This window comes from Lycorma delicatula, chromosome 1 (assembly GCF_047948215.1).
Source record: "Lycorma delicatula isolate Av1 chromosome 1, ASM4794821v1, whole genome shotgun sequence".
In the NCBI taxonomy this organism is placed as follows: Eukaryota; Metazoa; Arthropoda; class Insecta; order Hemiptera; family Fulgoridae; genus Lycorma; species Lycorma delicatula.
Genome location: NC_134455.1, coordinates 143,947,556 through 143,970,175, shown reverse-complemented (window position 1 = coordinate 143,970,175; position 22,620 = coordinate 143,947,556). Strand labels below are relative to the sequence as shown.

Sequence of the window (22,620 nt, the reverse complement as noted above, 5' to 3'; positions counted from 1 at the left end):
AAGATAATTTAACAGACAACAGTAGTATTGTTCACATATTCTACAAAAACGAATACTAGTAGTAGTAGTATTAGTTACAAGGAAAACCGACCGTAATGTGTATAGTACGTCATTCTAATCGTTCTATAAACATCACTATAACACAGCGCATTTTACTCCTTAACTACCTAATGCAAACCAAATGTTAAACGGTATTAATAAGTTTAATACAAAGCTTCTATGCTGATAATGGTATTCAAGTAAATCTCTTATGAATACACATACGCGCGCACACGTGTATACAGAGAATTTATTGTATTTATTACCGTTTAAAAATATTACAGATGCCTTAAAAATTTGGTATTAAATAATAGATAGTTATTTTTTAAATTTCTGAAATATGATTATGATCAATGATGATAAATATTAAAAAATAAGATCAATAGGCGGTTCTTAAACGCTTGCATTCGATGCCATTTCTCCAAAAACTTTCAATAGAGTTACTTTCTGAAACCCTCAGATCTATTTTTAATCGATTACCATTCAATTCAAAATGCTTCGATTTCAGATATACCAAAATATTTTCGTTACTACTTTAAGAATGCACTCAGCCTACTTTCTAAGGCATAAGCAGAACGTAAAACCCAACACAGTATGTGGCTGAAAAAACAAAAAACTATAATCTTTAAATAATATTACAATTTTATTATTGTAGCCTTCTATTTTTCGAATATGTTTTTGCAGAGATGTTTCGAAAATTCAAATATATATGGAATAGTACCCAGAAAACTACATGGACGGAACGGAACAGAACGAAACGCAAGGGTATCGAGGGATATTTTATCCCCCTATTAATCGCAAATACTGGATGTCAGTCCCTTGCTGCTGAGTCTTTCTAATTTCGGGCGGATATTTAATAGCAACAGTTATATATTTATTTTTATTTTAAGATGGATGGAGTTGAGGAGTGCCTTCCAGTCCTTTGTGTATGAACCTACAAAAAGCTGTACTAAAATTTAAAAAACGCACCGTCAGCAAGAGAAGGTTTCGATAACACTATCTAGTTGAAGTTTTTAAATATTTGATTTCATTTTTTCTTTTTAATTGCTCTTTAAAATTTATAAATGATGTCGATTTGAATTTCTGTTATAAAACTATATGTGTCAAGTTGTTGTTAAAAATTGTTTCATACAATTACAGAAGATAAAGACATTTCTAAAGACACAGCAATTAAAAGGACTTGAAATTCGATGAGAATAAAGATAAAGGTGCATACTCTTTCTCAAAGATATGTTTTACAGAACTGTTTTGTGAATTTAGATAGCTCGAATTATAGGTATACAAAAATTGGCTTAAAACGGTGTTTTCCGTATCTTTAATTAAACGTAAAGACACTTTTATTGTTGTTTAAACTAATTTTTAATGAACTATCATAAGACAGAAGCATTTTTAATTTGGTATGAACAGTATGGAGGTTTTACAACTCTTTAACTAAAATATAAAAACTCAAACTCGGGTATTTTCTATCATTAGCCTGATTTACTCTTTGCCTGAACTTTTTCTTTTTCAAGTTAGTAAAACCAGTATGTAAGCATTACATGCCGTATTACATGTCGTTTTAGACAAAGTACTCCAAAATAATTCTAATGTATATTAAGAATTAAACTGGAAAAAAATTGTTTTATATCTGTTGTAAATAGATATGTCGGTCGTCAGAAGTAAACCTTTCTGTACGCTATGAAAAGATTTTTGTAAACTGTTAAAACTTCAAAGCTGCAGAAAAAGAGTGAATAGATGAAGCTACAAATTTTAAATATTTATTTTAACCGGTTTTGTGTCCAGGAAAGTACTAAAGTTGACATTCTTAACAAAAAAAAAAAAAAATTATATAAGCTCGTTCTTTTTTCTATGCCGGTAGAAAGTAGGATGAAAAAACCAGTTACTTTATGTTTTAGGCAGAAATAATTGCTGATTCTACTGGTAAAGATGTTTTTTTATTTAATGATTTTTTTTTTTGGCAAAATACAAATTGAAAAGTTTCAGTCGACCAACTAAAAATAGTTCCAACTAGATCACTCTGTTTTTGTACCCATTTATCTATGAACAATTTCTCATACAAAACATAATAAAATTATTTTCAATTTCTGTACACTTCGCTGAAAATTTCCTTCACTTTTAAAAGTGCATCGGTGTAAATTTTAATTTTTTTTTTTTACCACTTTTTTCAAGCAAAGTTTTAGGCTTAGTAAAAGCCCTGATAATAGAGTCAACCAATGAAAAAACAAAAACTGAATCGTGATTAAACTGCAGTCATACTTTAAAGAACGAAAAATGTAAAAACAGATTGATTAACTATATATAAGTTGATTAGTTTACTTTTTACGGTACTTCCGTTTTGTAACTTAACAAAATAACAGACAAAGTAAAACCAGTATGTAAGCATTACATGCCGTATTACACGTCGTTTTAGACAAAGTACTCCAAAATAAATTTTTGGTAATTATTCACCATAAGCGTAAACAAGAAAAGCATAAACAACTCAAGAACGTCAACTTAAAGTGGAATGTACATAAATCCTGCTTATATATAAGTATTTATCGTACCCAATCTGTGAATTATTTTAAGCGCCTATAGGTCGTAGGGAAAAAGTTTTTAGACAAAACTGTGAGAAGTAAAAATAATTTTGGAACACCAAAAGTGAAATGAAAAAAAATGGATCGATTAAGAACCAAACGTGTACAAATTTACGAATTCAGTTATGTATTCGTAGTTTAGAGTAAGCTTAGTGTAGAGCGAAAATTTTATACACCATTCTTTCTCTACTAGCATGACTGCATTACTTAAACTAGTCTTCTATGATAGATTTTAAATCATCTTGCGAGTGAAGGTCACGTGACCCACCGGGTTGGTCTAGTGGTTAACGCGTCTTCCCAAATTAGCTGATTTGGAAGCCGAGAGTTCCAGCGTTCAAATCCTAGTAAAGCCAGTTATTTTTACATGGATTTGAATATTAGATCGTGAATACCGGTGTTCTTTGGTGGTTGGGTTTCAATTAACCACACATCTCAGGAATAGTCGAACTGAGAATTTACAAGACTACACTTCATTTACACTCATATATAGCATCCTCATTCATCCTCTGAAGTATTATCTAAACGGTAGTTACCGGAGGCTAAACAGGAAAAAAGAGAGGGTGAAGGTCACGCGACTTCCTCCTCATCTTGCCTCCCACACAATCGTATTCTGCATCAGCGTGGAGCGCATACCGTACATCATAACCATCATTAACTACGCATCAGAAATCTAACAAGCCCACATAAAAATAGTATTTTTAGTAGATAATTAAATCACGAAATTGAAATCAAATTTCTCAATAACCCTGGTTAAGGTATCTTATCTACACAACAGATGATCATATTCTAAAAAAATGTTAGTGTTTTCCCACATATTTCGCCATCGTATTACTTCGTACCTTTCTGTATTGTTATCGAGTAACTATCATCTACAGTCGCCGCCAAATTACGGTGAGCTTGGAGTGGCGACGATTACTACCCAACGAAAAAACATTTTCCTCACTCTTAGTAATCCCCTTTACCAAATAATTGTTCTATTGTTAACAAATGAAAGCATCAATTTTGAAATGAAATACAGTCGGCTAATTCTGTATCCGTTAATTCTTTAGCTAGAACGCTCTCCTCACTGACATCACTTTCTTGCGTGTAATTGTCACTATTATCATTGCACTACATAAAGAAACAATGAAACAATCTGTCAGAGAATCTATTAACTATTCTTGTTTCTGATATTCACCTTCGATTTTTTTTAACCTTTTCACAGTAAGGTTTCTGATGTTCGTCGCTCGTCGAATTCATTATATCTTCACACAGTTCCTGCATTTCTGACATCTTAAACGTTGTGTTGTGGTTTGCAACATGTCGTTTTATCTCTGACCATACCGTCTCGATCGGATTTAAATCAGGGTGGTAAAGTGGAGGAAATCGCAGAACTGATGCCCGCTTTTTTTTCAACAATTCGTCAAATTGGTATCGTTTTTTGTTACTTTTGTTCGACTTAATCAGTTCATACAATTGTGGTTTCAGCATTTGAAACGAAAATGGAATATGTTTCTGTGGCCAAACAGTCATGTCGTGTTTCATGCTTGATGACAATAGAAGTTTATCAGAAAGGGTATTATGATACGGACCATTGTCAATAACTACTACAGACTCAGGAGGAAGTTTAGGAATTAATTTTTCTTCAGCCCATTTCAAATGATTTTTAGTATTCATGCTATCGTGGTAATCGCCAATTTTTGATTTGGAATCGCCCAGTTAATATTGCATTTGGAATAATGCCCATTTCACCTTCGGAGTGAATTATTATTAAGCGTTTACCTTTATTTATTGGTAAATGAAGTCCTGCACCGCTGTCGTCAGCCCAAGATTTATCTAAGAATACAATCGTCTGGTTAAATTTTCTAGAATCACTGATTGCCTGCAAATATGATGTTTTTCAACTAAACGTTTTCTTTCGTTTTCTGTTTTGCGTTACTTAAAACCTAATTCTTTCAAAATTCTTCTTAACTAATTTCACTGCCGTTAAAATTAATTTTAATTCTTTACAGTTTGTTAACTATCGGCAGCTTCCCTATCTTTGAGCGAAACTCATTCACAGTTCGCCTAACATCTTTATCAAATTTTTCTAATCCGGTAACTAGAAAGTTTCTTTTTCTTTTTCGGGGTGATGAACGAACATTCTGGCCCCTCGGATGGAAGAAGTTCTATTTTTTCTTTTCGTAGGCTTTGAACCCGAGTCCTGGAAATGTTACAAGCAGCTGCAGTTCTCTCTTCACACTTCTGTGTAGCAATTAAATGCTTGTCATTTTTTAGTTTTCCTAAAACTAAAGATTCTTTCTTCATGAAATCATATACGTTGTTTACAATTTCATGCGCCTTTCTTTGAAGTTTTTATCTTTCACAACAAAATAAAATTCAGCCATAACTATTCGCACGTAAACGAAATACTTTAAAAGGTTTGAAGTGTAAATCACGATAAAGACTTTTTATAAAATACCGTATCAAATTAACTATGTAACAAATACGTTACGTTAACTATGGAACAAATTACACGACACACGCCAAAATAACCGAGAGGCAGAACCACAGAACTGAAATTTATATAGATGGCAAAGCAAAAGAGAAATAAAATAAAATTAAAATAATTATTTTATATTTGAAACACGAGCACTTTCTTAATATTAAGAAGTACTTATTAAGAAGCACTTTCTTAATATTGTAAACAACAGTTGCATCATGTTTGTGCTACTAAGAGATGACTAATCATGGTATCTCCATGTTTTAGAGAACAATAGTATGTTGAGGGTTTTTATGTAGAAAAATCTCGCTATTGGGACTCGCATTGTATTTCTCTTTTCTAGCAGTATTTATTGATCCCTTTGTATTCCTGTATAAAACATTGCATTTTACTTCTATTACACAGAACATTTCTACCAATCTCTCGGCAGCAGCGATATTTTTCTGGGCATCAGGTGATTGTTTTTTCTAGTAACGTTATTTTTATTCATGTGAGGAAAGTTAGACGCGTGAATACAATAATAAAAGCAACCGTCATGTTATTAGGACCGTTTTACGATATAGTCAATGACAGCAATGAAGGCGGCGATCAAATGTTCCAAAAACCGGTAAAAAACCAGAGTTCAATTCTTCGCAAAAAAATCTGATTTCTGAATTTTAAAGGTTCTAACGTTTAACTGAAAAATTTGTGAATTAAGAATGTTAATCTATATTCTAGAAACTTTTATTAAAATCAAGCGACGCATGAGTGACGGTTTTAAGGAAGGCTATATATATTCAATGCTAATGAAACAGAAATATTTTATAAATTGCTTCCAGATAAAACTTTAAAAGTAGAGGCGGAAAAATGTCAAGGAACGGATCATCAATTTAGTTTGTGCCAGTATTAAGGAACGGAAAACCCAAGGAACCCAAGATTTTCAGAAATATTAAATTCTACCGGTAAAATATCGAAGCAACAAATGATTATGGACGACTAGTGAAAATTTTTTTAAAGTAATTCATTCGTGGGATGATGAATTAAGAAAAGCTGGTTTGGGACATGTTACTTACTGATAAATAGATAACTGTACGACGCATATTGATATCAATGGATTAAAAAAGATTAAAATCACTTTCTTCTTGGCCAATATTACAAGAATTCTTTTCCTGGCCGATTGACCAGTAGCATAACATTTATACAAGATCATATCGAAAGAAAAATATTGTCAAAACTTATCTCAGAAAAAAACGTATACGATGCTATGAACCTTCCGTAAAAAAGAAAATACAACTGCAACATTATATTTTGCCCTTGCTCTAAACCCAGTAACGAACAGAGAAGACAACCTTCCACTAAGTGAGTGGATAAAACAGTGCAGAATTCTGCAGTTTCTACATTAAACAAATTTGAATATTTTTGTAGATGTCTATGACGGTCTAGCTACTACGGCAGTTTCTTTTTTTTTTGACAATGCTATCATAGAATGCGGTCTGTTACAGAACGAAGAAGAAGGGAAAAGAATACTAAAGAAGAAGGGGAAGAAGACTATAAACTTAACCAGAAATATTTCCACAATCAAATAAACAAGCTTTAGGTGTTATTCTGCTAAATTGCACGTATTCTCTATAAGGACGTAAATGAGCAAGCCATAATTTTTTAAAACGGCAAGCAATAAACGGCAAGCCATAATTATTGAAAATAAAATTAAAGATTCGTACTACATCAAAACGCAAAGAGTGCAAAATTATTATTTAGGTACTTTTACGGAATTTGACAGCCAAAATAAGGTAAAATAGGCAAAACTAGAATTATGTTAAAAACATAACAAAACTGTAGTATATTGTTAATTAAATGAGATTAGGCGAGCGTAGGTTATGTTGATTTCGTGTGCTGACGAATCGTACGTATATTAACATAACATAACCTAACCAAACATAACCTACGCTCGCTTCTCTCGCCAACCTCTTCTAATTAACGTTAAATATATAAATTATATACAACTTATTCATAACAAACGTGATATTTAAACTAAATTTTTTATTTATTATTTTTTTTTTTTTTTGCTGTTAAATTCCGAAAAAGTACCAGTATTTTAGTTGAGCATAACATTTTCCCGGGACAGACAACAATTAATAAAATTACTCTGTTTACTTTGACACGTTTTGAGAAAGATAGGTTATGTATATATATTGTGTAAATAATTATTTTTTTTTTGTTAATATTGTATTTTCATTGTCTGTTTCTGCGAAATGCTTTATTGTGCGCCAGAATATTTTGCTTAAAACCATATTATTAAAGAAAATACCTATTTTCAGAAGTGGCGTTTACTTTCTCTCTGTGTAAGCATACGTTTCTTTTCTTTTTGCTCAGATTTGTGTAATAAAAATTTTTATTCGATCAAAATTGACTTTACTTTAGATCAAAATTGTAAAACATTGTTCCAGTGTATGAAATATCGCATCGATAACGAGACAAAACCTGTCACACCCTTTCTTTCCGTTATAGCAAATTTCTCTACTTTTATTTTTTCTTCTTATTCAGATTGAGAAAATATGATCACACGCTTTTTTTGGCTCTTCAAATTAAATTAATTATGTCAGTAATTTTGATCGAGAAAATAATTGTAGAACTTCAAGAACAACGTTTAGAATTAAAAATATGGACGTTTTATAATTTTTTTATTATTGTATAACACTACTCATCGATATTAAAAATTGTGACCACACGATTTTCGTCTTTAACAACAAACACAGAATACTCAAGTTCTAACCTAATTAACCTTTTAACAAAACAACATTTTTAATTAAATATATATTTTTTTTTTACTTTACACGTACAAACAGTAAAGCTTTTACAAGGAAACCTTTTAATTGGAAAAACTGTTTAATTTAAAGCGCATATTGTTTTCTGAGGTTTAACAATTTTCAACACAAACCTGTAGGTTATCAGTATGAATTAATATTGCAGATAGATTTCTTTCTCACTTTTCGTCAGTTTTCCGGTTTTGCAAGTAATCTTTAATCTGGACCTTTTTTGATATGCGGATACCATTTTTTTTCTTCCACATCAGTGGGCATTTGGGGGTATTTGCAAAGAAATCATAAATATAGTCTAACCAAACTTAACCTAATTTTTTTCGTTAAACAAAATAGATAAAATATCGAAGCAACAAATGATTATGGACGACTAGAGAAAATTTTTTTAAAGTAATTCATTCGTGGGATGATGAATTAAGAAAAGCTGGTTTGGGAAATGTTACTTACTGATTAATAGATAACTGTACGACGCATATTGATATCAATGGATTAAAAAAGATTAAAATCACTTTCTTCTTGGCCAATACTACAAGAATTCTTTTCCTGGCCGATTGACCAGTAGCATAACATTTATACAAGATCATATCGAAAGAAAAATATTGTCAAAACTTATCTCAGAAAAAAACGTATACGATGCTATTAACCTTCTGTAAAAAAGAAAATACAACTGCAACATTATATTTTGCCCTTGCTCTAAACCCAGTAACGAACAGAGAAGACAACCTTCCACTAAGTGAGTGGATAAAACAGTGCAGAATTCTGCAGTTTCTACATTAAACAAATTTGAATATTTTTGTAGATGTCTATGACGGTCTAGCTACTACGGCAGTTTCTTTTTTTTTGACAATGCTATCATAGAATGCGGTCTGTTACAGAACGAAGAAGAAGGGAAAAGAATACTAAAGAAGAAGGGGAAGAAGACTATAAACTTAACCAGAAATATTTCCACAATCAAATAAACAAGCTTTAGGTGTTATTCTGCTAAATTGCACGTATTCTCTATGAGGACGTAAATGAGCCATAATTATTTTTTTTGTTTAACTCCGGGACCACCATTAGGTATTGCTTCAGAGGATGAGATGAATGATTTATAGCATGTGAAAATGCCATGCCTGGTCAGGATTCGAACCTGGGATCTGGATGAAAGGCCGAGACGCTACCACTCGCGCCACGGAAGCCGGCAACCAAACTTAACTTCGCTCGCTAACTTTCGCTCGGTAGTCAAGGTTAGCGAACGTAGGTTAAGTTTGGTTAGATTATATTTATATTTATAAGCACAAATGCTTATATTGGATCTCTCTCATGCACATTTGGAAGAAGCATGTTTGAATAAAATCGAAGAGTAGAAATAAAAAAATATAGAAGACCAATGCAAGATTGATTATTAATGTGGGAAATTGGTCCTTTTTGTGTAAAAATGGTTTTTGGTTATTGGTTTATTTGGTTATTGCTAAATAAGTGTAAAAATGCGCGTTTTTATTGTTTCTGAAAAAAAAAGTGGGACCCGCTTATCGAAAAAGGACCTTTTCGTGGCTTTTAACTCTTCCACAGAGACAAATTCGCACACTTTATACTTATTACTCTAGTTATTTCATAATTTAAGAAATAACTTTTTAAACATTTTTTGATAAATGTGCTAAAGATTAAAAAATCATAATGTTTACACAAATTCGATCCTGCAGTACGTTAATTTGTCCAAATATTAACAAATCACCAAAATACAATGAATAAATGTAAACAAAACATCGAAAATATTTTGAGATATTTGAAAAAATATCTCAAAATATTTTTTTTTAAATTCAATTATTTACCTCAAACCGTTGTTTGAAATTGAAAACTGTTCCCGTTTTGATAATGGCTTATTAGAAAAATGAATTTAAAAAAAAATAAATTTCAAGCTGAAAGAGAAAGAGGAAAGTAAAAAACTACAGAACTCTTTATTTTTAGGGCTGGGTTTGAAAACTGTCGAAAGGGAAAATTTACCAGTTCGTTTTCATTCTTTTAGACAAAATTAATAAAAATATCTGTTAGGTTAAAAGGTAATTTTATGCAATTTCCATCGTATTGGAAATTTTTTTTTGTTGAAAATTGTTAATAAAGTTATTTTCTTTTACATAACATCCTTTAACCATTACTTAACAGTACTTTTAACCACACTTTCGTCATTATTTTAGTTTTACTACTTTTTTAAATATGTTTTTTGTCCACCATACACAAAGAAATGTTTAATAAAACTTAAAGGTCTCAAAGAACATCAAACGCCTATAAATACAAACATCCGAAATGTCTTGCCCTCTGTTAACAATCGAGAGAATAGTGTAAAAAATTAACTTTTGACATTTCTTATTAATTTTGGCTTTTTTTTAGTAGCATTCCATAATTTTAAAAATGTTCAGTATTGTGGCGTATTTTATTAGAAGTTTTAGACAAACGAAATTAAAATTAGTATAGTATTAAGTAGAAAAAAAATGGTTTTAATTATTTCTTTTCGATAGAGTTCAGGTTTTAAATTAGAATTAACATACTAATCGCAGCAGAATCTAACATAAAATTTTTTTCTCAACTACGAATCATTTAAAAAACATAATAAAAATAATATGCTATCTGAAATATTTTAACAAAGCATATACGTTTAATTATATATGGTAATAAAGTTTTAACAGAATATACTTTATTAAAACTTAATTATTATAAACCTGTTCTGGAAGAATATACATAAAAATTAAATAAGTTTGAGGCTAGGAATGCATACTTAGTACTTCTGTAAGTAAATGAATGAACATATATTAAAAATACTAAATGGGCGTTGGCCATTCATAAATCACTCCCTTTATTTTAATTGCTGTCAGAATAGTGAGCATAATAATAATTGATCTTCATAATGAATTACATAATTGTGAAAACCTTACCTCGTAATTAATTTGTTGATGAGAAGGCATTTCTACTTTTTAAATTTAATTTTGAAATTTATAAATGATCTATAATAGATAGGAATAAATACATTTGCACGCGATTAATATATTGTTTAATCGGAGACTTATCTGTATCTTTTATGATGATTAGGTTATGTTTGAATCGATCCAATAGTACGCGTGACAACAGTGTGTCAGTCAGTATACCTGTTGATTAACAGTTTTTTGATTACATCACAAGCAAAGCTATATAGTCGAGTGTTGAGGAGTGGGAGAGTGGATACTGCAGGCCTAGTCCGTAGGACAGATTTCACCACACACGTCCTAAAACAAGCATCGAACTACGAAGTTATAATAAACGAGCTTCTACACGGTAGGTCGGCCAGAAATTAAATGAAGAGCACTGAAGTGACACCTTTATGCTAATTACCTTTTAACAAAACTGATGTGGTATATAATTAACTACACTTGACTTACATTATTAGTAAAACACAAAAAAAGTGAAACTTAACTTATTTTAATTGTATTAATTTAAATTAATATTTCTAAAACATTATAATTATTATTTATCTGTATAATAGATAACTTTGGATATTAATTTTCATTAATAATAACTTTAAAAAATTCATATGATGCAGTTCTGTAATTAAGCTTTTTACGAAATTAATCACAAAAAAAATAAAGTTTAAAATTAAAGAGGAGATTAATTGTAAAATAATTCTCCTTTTAATACAAAATGTACATGTAGTTTTCACAAGACCAAAGATTTAATTTCTTAACGCTAAAACAAATTTCGTCTTTTATGAACAATTTTCTTTTCGGAGAATAAATACATTTATCACACTTTATATTGCCTAACCTCTGAGAAGTTTAGTAAAAAAAAGACAGGTATTTTTACCTCCTTGTACGAAGTGAAGGAAGTATTATGATCGCGAAAAATTTCGGTTTTCAGATTTCAACAGAAATATCTATTTCGACCACCCCTGAATCACTGACTAGACCGTACGTACTAATCACATATTAGTAGACCATTCCTGACTCTTACCGTACGGTTTACAATTTCAATGTAATTTTTTTGGATATCACTGCGTTTTGTTAGATTATTCTTTTTATGAATTACTGATTGTTATCTTATGGATTCATTTTTAAAATTTATTGCCTTAGAACAAACAAATCGACTTTCACGGCCAATGTTTTTTATTGATAGTCATATCATTCACTTCATACCATATTTTTTCTTTTGTAATAAAACTAAAATTAATAATATTAATACTAGTATTAATAAACCTTTACGAATCGAAAATCCGTGATGGAATATTGCACTTATTACTTTGTAAGTGTAACCCTTTGTACTGCTATCTAGCGGTGCAATTCGTAATGGTACATTAAAAAATGAATAAATGACATATTCGAGTCCCGCGGTTCATCAAATGAAAAAAAAAAAGTTGCTAACAAAATTCGAGGTATTTTTTGAAGGTATTCTTTATTACTAATCTAACTGAACTGAAATATAACGTTTTCACAATTATTGGTTTCTCCATTTTCGTTTCACTGTTAGGTTTAGGTCATGTTTAGAACTGTAAACGTAGTTCGTTGACTTTGTCGCCTCTTACCGACGAAGTTTTAACGAACTCCGAGATACACATGCTGCAGATTAGCAGATTATTGCGGTAATTTATAAATCGGTTATGAATTTGTTCTCAAGTATGTACAAAAAGTCTAGAAATTAATTATACTAACCTAATCTATTAATTTTCTATTATTGAAAAGTCTATTTATTTCAAATTTAAAAAACCAGAGTAATTAAAAAATATTTGATTTTATATAAACTTTGTGTGTATTATTACTTAATTAACACAAGTTTACACAACAAATTCTATCAATTGTTTACTATATTTCACTCAATGTTGTATCTTACAGTTTTAGAAGTAAAATATTCTCAACAGTAAAACAAAATCTAATAAATATTTATAACTATGTAAATTCCTATATTAAAATGTATCTCTAGTACATCAACCAATAAATTGAATTACCTTTTGTTATTAATATTATTATTCACCATTATAATTTTTTTCTTGAATCATTTTAAATAAAACGTTTCGATTATTACTAAGTAAGACTAATGTTACTTTTAATACAACTAACAATAATGCTAGACACAAATTATAATTAAAATTTAGTTTTTAAATAAGAGAATAAGAAGTTACTTGTTCCTCTTTTTTTTTAAAAAATTGAAAACTCTGGGATATAGGAATCGGTTATTTACGGAACATGCGCTTCGTAGTCATCCATCTCAAATTCCATCTTTTTATTAGACAAATTACAAGCAATATTTATACATATTTTTCAGTTTATTCAACTGATTAAAACTTAAAATTCTATTCGCCTTGAAATAAAATGCTAAATATTAGCATATAAACTGTTTACCTGAGATCTCTGAATAATTTCCCACATGTTATTCAGTTTTAAACACTTTTAATAGCATTATTTTTAATGCTGATAGAATTTATTTATTAGCTACGAAATGGAAAATAATTGACGAAAATGTATTCTAAGAGACTAGCACTATATTTATTCAATTTTTCTTGGTTTTTTTTACCGACTTTTCGAAGAAAAGTACGGTTTTATATTCGTTCACACGATGGGATTGGGGAGTGAAATTGAACTTTCTTTACGTTTTGAGGTTTGAGGAGTTTGAAAATACCATTCGCTTAAAATGCAATTTCCTTACATATACATATATATTACTTATATTTATGTATTAATACACAAATTTCTTGGGTTTTTGTTCGCGCTAATCTCAGAATCTACTGAACCAATTTCATTGAAACTGCACGCTCATAACAGAAGGCTTTCCACTTTTTTTATATCGATAGTTAAAAAGAACCGGAGTTATGAAATTTGATTCACTTATCTTCTTGACACCCCCACAGGTTAGTCCGACAGCGCTCCGCCCCTCTTTCTTCAATGGCGGAGTTGATCGAAAAGGTTTATGGACTCACCGAGTATAAAAAGTTAAAAATTAACAATGATGATTCATTCATTCGTGTGAATTAAAAAATTTACACGATGTGGGTGGTTATGTGAGGTGTGATACTAGCACCAAGAAATAAACAAGTAAATAGCTGAATAGTGCAAGAATTTCCAGGAGATGAAAATACATACTATTCCATTAATACAGTTTAGAGCGAAGAGGATGCAGTTCCACTCATTACTCGACTGAATTTTTGAATTCTTTATCAGTATCAGGGTTACCAGCTCACACATTAAAATTAAAAGTAGGTGTTCCAGTTATACTCATGAGAAATCTGAGGCCACCTCAGTTATGTAATGGAACTCGATTGAAAGATAAGTCTCTAAAACAAATTATCATCGAAGCGACTATTTTAAGAGGCTGCGGCAAAGGAAAAACTGAATTTTTCCCTAGAATTCCAGTCATACCTAATAAATGTCCATTTTAGTTTAAAAGACTCCAGTTTTCAGTTAACATATATATTGTAATGACCATCAATAAGTCACAAGGTCAAGTACAGCTAGTGTATATTTTTTTAGATTAAGAGCTGCTTGCTTTTCTCATGCAGCGAGTCCTTTATTCTCTGTGGTAAAAACCAAAAATGTAGTTATTATATTATTACAAAAAATAATGAACATTAATACAAATGTGCATATCACATTTCTACAAAAAAATGTAGTTGTTAAATTTTTAATTAGTTATTCGCGTAAAAATACATATAAAAACACATTCATCTATCTCTCTAGGTGAATAGTGTTAATGCATGTTTAAAAATATCTCAAAATTATCAAATATTGATTTTACATATCGAGGAGACATGAATGTTGACTATTACTTCATAATTTGGATATTCATAAATTATACTCGTACTATTAGCAAGATATTTTACATATACTATTAGCGATTTATAAACTAAACAATTGCTACAACAATCATAGTTCGCGTGCGAAGCCGCAGGTATCTGCTAGTGTAGCCCACCGGATTGGTCTAGTGGTTAAACTCGTCATCGCAAATCAGCTGATTTCGAAGTCGAGAGTTCTAAGGTTCAAATCCTAGTAAAGGCAGTTATTTTTATACGGATTTGAATACTAGATCGTGGATACCGATGTTCTTTGGTGGTTGAGTTTCAGTTAACCACACGTCTCAGGAATGGTCGGCGTAAGACTGTACAAGACTATACTTCATTTACATTGATAGATATCATCCTCACTCATCCTCTGAAGTAATACCTTACTGTGGTTCCGAAGACTAAACAGAAAAAGAGAGAGGTAACCTGCTAGCATACATATAGGCCCATGTATAAAAATTGAGACTCAAAGATCTCCAAAACTACTCTATCAATTTCATTGAAATTTAGATTAGTTATAATAGTGTATATGACGTTGTGCATGTGAAAATTTGATGAAGTTGGTTGATTCGCTTCTGAGTTATGCTAAATTTAAGGTCGTCAACAGACAACATTACCTCAATTTAAGGGTTATTTTGTGGGAATAGGAATTTCGGTTTAAGTAAGAGATCTGTACACGCTCTGCATATTTATACTAAAGTTCGCCAATTGTACAAATGCATTTATGCCATGAAACATAGAACTCTATATTTTTCCTTCAGAATAGTATTTTTGTATGATATTTTATACAGTAATAATAAAATTACTATTAAACTACTATTATTAACTTGATATATTTGTATTATAGGAATATTCCTTACAAAATGATCTAAGCGATTTAATAAATTTCTGCAAAATAGATAAAAATAACCCTTATTATAATCACTTGCACTTTAATTTCACATCACTTTATTCCAAACCTATCTGGAGGTTAATTAATAAATTTACAGTCTGTAATGAAGGGTTGAATTTCTGTAATGACATGAAACATTGGGAAATGAATGAAAGAGTAAGGAATAGTGTGATATACACAGTCTTTAAAATATAATTTGATGTTCGTCAAAGGGATTAACCAGCTGTAATGCAGATCCATCTCGAAATAAAAATAAAATAATTTTGAAGGTTATTTTATGGAATAAAAATAATATATAATTATGCAGAAAGGAGTCCAAGGACTGAGTGGCTTACATTACTACTTCAAAACAACAGTTCAGGTATATACCACAGCTTTAATTGAAATTACAGATTAATGAAAAATCCCAACGCTCAGACCAAAGGTTTGTATCACAAAACCAGTACTCTTTCTGCTCAGCGATTAATAGGAAAACTAATTAATAGAAAAAAACTGCATAACGATACTTAGAAAAACTAAAAAATATTGTAAGAATTAGCATTATTACAGTAATCGGGTTCAGTGAATACTTTAAAAAACGAGAAAAAATACTTACTCGAGTAATATTAACATGAAGATTTTTGATAAATAATTTTTTTTAATTTAGCGAACAAATAAAACTTTCACGATTTTTTAATATACCACTAAAACCTATTTAATTTCCCAATAAGATTGAAATGAAAATAATGCCTGTTAATATAACTGTAAAAGTACATTTAAACCTTTCGTTTCGTCTTACACCTTTCACTTGAGCATCGAATTGACAGCGTAATTAAAAATAATACCTGTGCGAAGATTAATGCAACAGAACAATAAAATATACAGATTCGAAATTAGCCGAAAAACAATCGCGTCACAGCGGCGCAAATGTTACGTACTGTAAGCATCGTTCGTGTTATTTGATGCACTGTCTATTTAACTACTATATAATTAATGTAGGCGTAACTATAATGTAGGAGATGCTTCCGTGTGATATAGTTGTACGTCAGATGTCAAAACAATAATTTAATGAGATGTTCTCGTAACTTAGCACTAAGATTCTGTCCGAATTTGAAGTTTTAATTTATTAATGACAAAAAAACAGGTTCTCCGCATCCGTTCAGATGTGATCAAAGGGAACCGACAAACTGTTAAAAATTTTTTTAAATGTTGATGAAAAAACCTCCATGTAGTCTAACATTAATCTAACTGGAGTTTCTGATGTTACCATTCTTTATGTCAGTTATCTCAAGCGTCAGACAGATAAGGTATCAGATCTGTAGATTGCCATATTTTTTATCGAATTAATTTTATTAAGTAAATAAAAATTTATATATCTGATCAAAATTTAATGCTAAACTTTTACACAAAATAAATTTATTGGTTATTAATTGGAAAACTATCCCAAGATATACATGCACTTTACCACCGTCATGTCAAGCCTTTATCACTTCAATGAACAAAACCTTATGTCGTGAAATTATAACACCCACATTCATGATCAGAATTATACTCAAGTTATGGTATCTTATCAAAAAAAAAAAGCTAACCTAAAATAAAATTTATAACCTTACAACTCAGTCATTATGGCCCATGAACATCGACATACAACTTTATGTATCAATGAAGGAACAGATTTGGATTTTTGCCTGGTTCTACAATTGCCTTTTGTGGTAGAATTCTTTAGGTAACGATGGCAATCGATGAGGCAATTTCATCAGTGAACTGACTAACACTTCCAACAGTGCGCCTCGCACCACAATGTCTTACAGTTAATGAGAGGTGTGTTCTATCATAAGCAATTCTTGGATAACATGGTTTTCAGTCCGAATAAGTTAGTGTGATCGAATATGACACACCAGTTGACTGGATCATCTAACCTAAACTGTTTTTCAAATTATATAAAAGGTGTATTTTATGGAAAAATTGTTTTCCATTATTAAATATTATTTTATATTTTTATCAAATTTTTTAAAGTTGATTTGAGGTGTTTTCTTTTTTTAAAGGAAGCAATCCCCTCTGTGAATGCATGAAACCATGCCGATGGTGAGGGAGCTTGAGTGCTCAGTGATATAGAGTAGGTGAACCAAAGTTGCAACTAAATCAGAGTGATATCTGTTGAGAGCCAGACTAAGGAGTGATTCCTGAAAGAGGGAGCAGTTCTTTCAGTAGCTGTTTAGGGCGTAAGTCAGGAAGACTTAAACAGTCATACCAATATCACTTAATCTTCTGAGTACTGCACAGCTAAAAGCAATGGAAAACTACAGCTGTTTTTTTTTTCAAGAAACTGTATCGCTCTGCATTTTCATGTAACAAAGATAGATTCGCCTTCCTTGGTAAAATATTCCAGAGGTAAACTAGTCTTCCATTCAGATCTCCAGGTGGGGACTGTAAGGAAAGAATCACCAGAAAATTAAAAAGTAACATTCTATGAGTCGGAGCATGGAATGTTACAAATCTAAAAAGGGTTGGTAGGTTAGAAAATTTAAATAGGGAAACGCGGGTAGGTTAAATGTAGATGTAGAAGGAATTAGCGATGTTTGGTGGGAAGAGGAAAACAACTTTTGGTCATGTGATTTTAGAATAATTAGCTCAGTATCAAATAAAGGACAAGCAGGAGTAGGTTTGTAATGAACAAGAAGATAGGGAAGAGAATAGACTATTTCAAAAAGCTTAGCGACAGAATCATTGTAATAAGGATAAAATCAAAACCTAAGCCAACAATGATTGTTAACATTTATACAAGTGCCCATGATGATGATGATGAGGAAGAGTGTGTATATGAATAAATTGATGAAGCAATTAAACACATAAAAGGAGATGAACTTTTACTTTTTTATGTGAACTTTTTCACATAAAATATGAAACTTGTAGAGCTTTTATAAGAATTATATCTGGACCCAAGGTGCACCCATATCAGAGAGGTGTCTTTTGAAAATCAGACTAAGGAATGATTCCTGGAAGAGGGCAGTAGCTCTTTCAGTAGTTGTTAAGGGCGTTGGTCAGGAGGACTTAAGTGGTCATATCCACATCAGTCAATCTTTGCTTTCTGCGCAACTGAAAGCAATGGAAAGCTACAGATGTTTTTTTATTCCAAATAAATGTAGCTTCCTGCATTTTCATGTAACAAAGATGGAGGCGCCTTCCTTGGTAAAATATTCCGTAGGTAAATTAGACCCCTGTTTGGATCTCCAGTTGGGTCTACTAAGGAAGGGGACCCAAGAAAATTAAAACATAACATTCTATGAGTCGAGCATGGAATGTTAGAAATCTAAAAAAGGTTGGTAGGTTAGAAAATTTAAAGAGGGGAATGGATAGGTTAAATGTAGATGTAGAAGGAATTAGTGAGGTTCGGTTGGAAGAGGAAAATGACTTTTGGTTAGGTGATTTTAGAATAATTAACTCAGCATCAAATTAAAGGCAGGCAGGAGTAGGTTTTGTAATGAACAAGAAGATAGGAAAGAGAGTAAAGTATTTCAAAAAGCTTAGTGATAGAATCATTGTAATAAGAACAAAATGAAAACCTAAGCCGACAACAATTGTTAACATCTTTATACCTACAAGTGCCCATGATGATTATGAGGTAGAGTGTGTATATGAAGTAATTAATCACATAAAAAGGGACGAAAATTTTATAATAGTTGGAGATTGGAATGTAAGCATCGGAAAATGCAAGGAAGGAAATATTATGGGTGAATACAAACTGGGCAAAAGAAATGAAAGAGGGGATCGACTTATTGAGATTTGCATGTAGTATAACTTAGTAGTGGCTAAAACCCAGTTTAAAACTCATGATAGATTATATCATGGTTAAGCAAAGATTTAGAAATCAACTCATTGATGGGGCAAAAACTTATCCTGGAGCAGACATTGATATCAACCATAGTTTAATGATAACAAAGTGTAGATTGGGGTTTGAAAACCTGAAGAAAAGGTTAAGATGAATCGGTGTAATTTAGAGAAGCTTGAGGAAAAGGAGGTAAAGAAGATTTTTGAGGAGGACATAGCACGTGGTCATAGCAAATAGAAAAAAATGGGAACCGACTTAGTGAGTTTTGCACAAAGTATAATTTAGTAATAGCCAACACCCAGTTTAAAAAATCATAATAAAAGAATATACACATGGAAAAAGCCAGTTGATACTGCAAGGTATCAGATAGATTACATCATGGTTAAGCAAAGATTTAGAAATCAACTCGTCGACTGCAAAGCTTACCCTGGAGCAGACATTAATAGCGACCATAATTTAGTGATAATGAAATGTAGATTGGGGTTTAATATCCTGAAAAAAAGGTGTCAGATGAATCGGTGGAATTTAGAAAAGCTTGAGCATGAGGTAGTAAAGAAGATTTTTGAGGAGGATATTGTAAGAGGTCTGAGTAAAAATGATGAGGTAGAAAGTGTAGAAGAAGAATGGGAGAATGTTAACAGGAAATTCTTAAATCAGCACAAGCAAACTTAGGCGGAACAAAGAGAACTGGTAGAAAACCTTGGGTTTCAGACGATATATTGCAGCTGATGGATGAACGTAGAAAATATAAGAATGCTAGTGATGAAGAAAGTAAATGGAACAATCGACATTTAAGAAACACTCTTAACAGGAAGTGCAAATTACTAAAAGAAGAGTGGATTAAAGAAAAGTGTTCAGAAGTAGAAAAAAAGTATCATTGCTAAATTAGATGGAGCATACAGGAGAATTTTGTGGTCCATAAGTTGAAATCTAATAATGTGTTAAATAAAAATGGTACACTGATTTATAATATGAAAGATAAGATCAATAGGTGAGTGGAATACATTGAAGAGTTATGTGGAAGAAATGAATTATAAACTGATGTTATAGAAGAAGAAGAGGAAGTTGAAGAGGATGAAAAGGGAGATACAATTTTGAGATATGAATTTTATAGAGCATTAAAGGATTTGGGTGGCAGAAAGGCTCCTAGGATAGACGAGATACCTGCAGAATTACTACACAGTGCAGGTGAGGAAGAGATACATAGATTATACAAACTGGTGTGTAATATTTTTAAAAAAGGGGAAGTTACGTCAGACTTCAAAAACAGTCTTATTGTCATGATACCAAAGAAAGCAGGAGCAGATAAATGTGAAGAATTCTGTACAGAAGAATTGGGAAGAGAGTGGAAGAAGTGTTAGGGGAAGACCAATTTGGTTTCAAGAAAAGTATAGGAACAAGGGAAGCAATTTTAGCCCTCAGATTAATAATAGAAGGAAGGTTAAAAAAACAAAACTACTTGACATTTATAGACATAGAAAAGGCTTTTAATAACGTAGACTGGAATAAAATGTTCAGCATTTTAAAAAATTTAGGGTTCAAGTGTAGAAATAGAAGAACAATTGCTAACATTTACAGGAACCAAACTGCAACAGTAATTATCGAGGACATAAGAAAGAAGCCATAATAAAAAAAAGGGAATTCAACAAGGATGTCCCCTATCCCCGTTACTTTTTAATCTTTACATAGAACTGGCAGTTAATGATGTTAAAGAACATTTTAGATTCAGAGTAGCAGTGCAAGTTGAAAAGATAAGATGTTATGATTTGCTGATGATATAATAATTTGCCGAGAGTAAAAATGATTTAGAAGAAGAATGAATGGCATGGATGAAGTCCTTCACAAGAACTACCACATGAAAATAAACAAGAATAAAATGAAAGTAATGAAATATAGTAGAAATAAAGTAGATGGACCATTAAATATGAAAAATAGGACTATGAAGGTAGAAGAATTTTGTTATTTGGGAAGTAGAATTACTAAACTTCTGTTATGTAACAAATATATTTCTTTCCATCTACCATGCTTCCTATTTGAGAACTTGAACTCTCTTCTTAAGAGGAGGAGAGTTCAGACAAGGTGCAGATATGGACACCTTATATTGATAGCTATTATTATCTAGACTGAAAGGAATTATATGGACAACATGGTTGCTTATTTCAATGTTGAAGCAGCTATGACCAGACTATAATGAATAAAAACATAGAAAATATTATTAGCATTGTTACTGCCAATGGTATCAGACATCAGTGGTTTGGTGAAGAGCTTGTATTAGTGAGCAATTTTAACTTTAAATCTTTACAGTTATACTTAATCCAAGTAATACTTTGCTTGGATTTGATATGTGATGGTCACTTTTGATAGTAGGCTGACTTCAGACAGCCATCTAAAATATGCAGTCTATAAGGTAATATAATTTACCCAACTAAAATCAGATTTGGCTTATTGGTCTGAAAGGAGCTTTGGCTTGTTGGTAAATACTGGAGCCTTAGCGTACATAATGAGTATGTTTGCCAAGTTCAAAGCTGAATTTTGCCATGGTGAAAGCTGTTTGCACAATTCTTATGGAACAGTTATTCAGTCGCAGAAAGTTCAACAAATTTTTACTTCAGATAAATTAAAAGTCCACAAACACTTTCCCGTCTTATCATCTTGGAGTTGAATCATTTTAAAATCAAACCAACAGTAGCTCTGGAAGCAATATCAGTATAATTCCACTTGAGCTCTGTATTTTAGGAGGGCTCAGACTGGTTATCAATAGAATCCTCTTCTACAGATGAGTCTTCTGCAGCTGTACAATAAGTCTCCAAATAAATTATTAAACAATAAAGACTCTTACTCTTAAACTTTACAGACTTCTCATTGAAGAACCCAAAACGATTTTTATTAGAACTCTCCTTAAACTACATAGGTAGAAAAATTTTAGAAAGACAATCAGTTTTTTAACTAGAAATAGTTGTTCAGGAACTTTAGCATACCTTCAAAGCTGTTGGCCATATTTAAGAATATGCATTATATGGATCCCAACTGTCAAATTAGGCAGATAGGCATTTACTTAATACGGTCTTTGGAAACAATCATCTTTGGAATACACATCTTTGGAAAGAAATACAATCTTTGGGCATATTCTCTTCTCTGTATATAAATTATTGTTCAATAGTCCAGGCTCTTATCTGCTCAGGACACGAAACTGGATTAATACACAGAATTAGAGATTCAAAGATTCCAAAGCTTTTAATTTAAAAATAAATCATTTTTTATTTAAAAATCAATGAAA

The 22,620-nt window shown here is 31.3% G+C and overlaps 1 protein-coding gene across 2 annotated transcripts in view; it reads right to left on the bottom strand.

Moving 5' to 3' along the window:
• LOC142323462 (myogenesis-regulating glycosidase) overlaps window positions 1-16,452 on the bottom strand; it is a 131,272-nt gene extending 114,820 nt beyond the window's left edge. The window contains exon 1 of one of the 2 annotated variants that reach the window (XM_075363121.1): window positions 16,131-16,452. Coding sequence is in view for 1 of the 2 variants with exons in the window: in XM_075363111.1 (XP_075219226.1) it covers window positions 10,781-10,810 (30 nt within the window). In the remaining variant the exon portion in view is untranslated. Of the gene's footprint in view, window positions 1-10,780; window positions 10,997-16,130 lie in introns of those variants that run through there. The other variant, XM_075363111.1, reaches the window with a different exon arrangement.
• Between the last annotated feature and the right edge of the window lie 6,168 nt (window positions 16,453-22,620).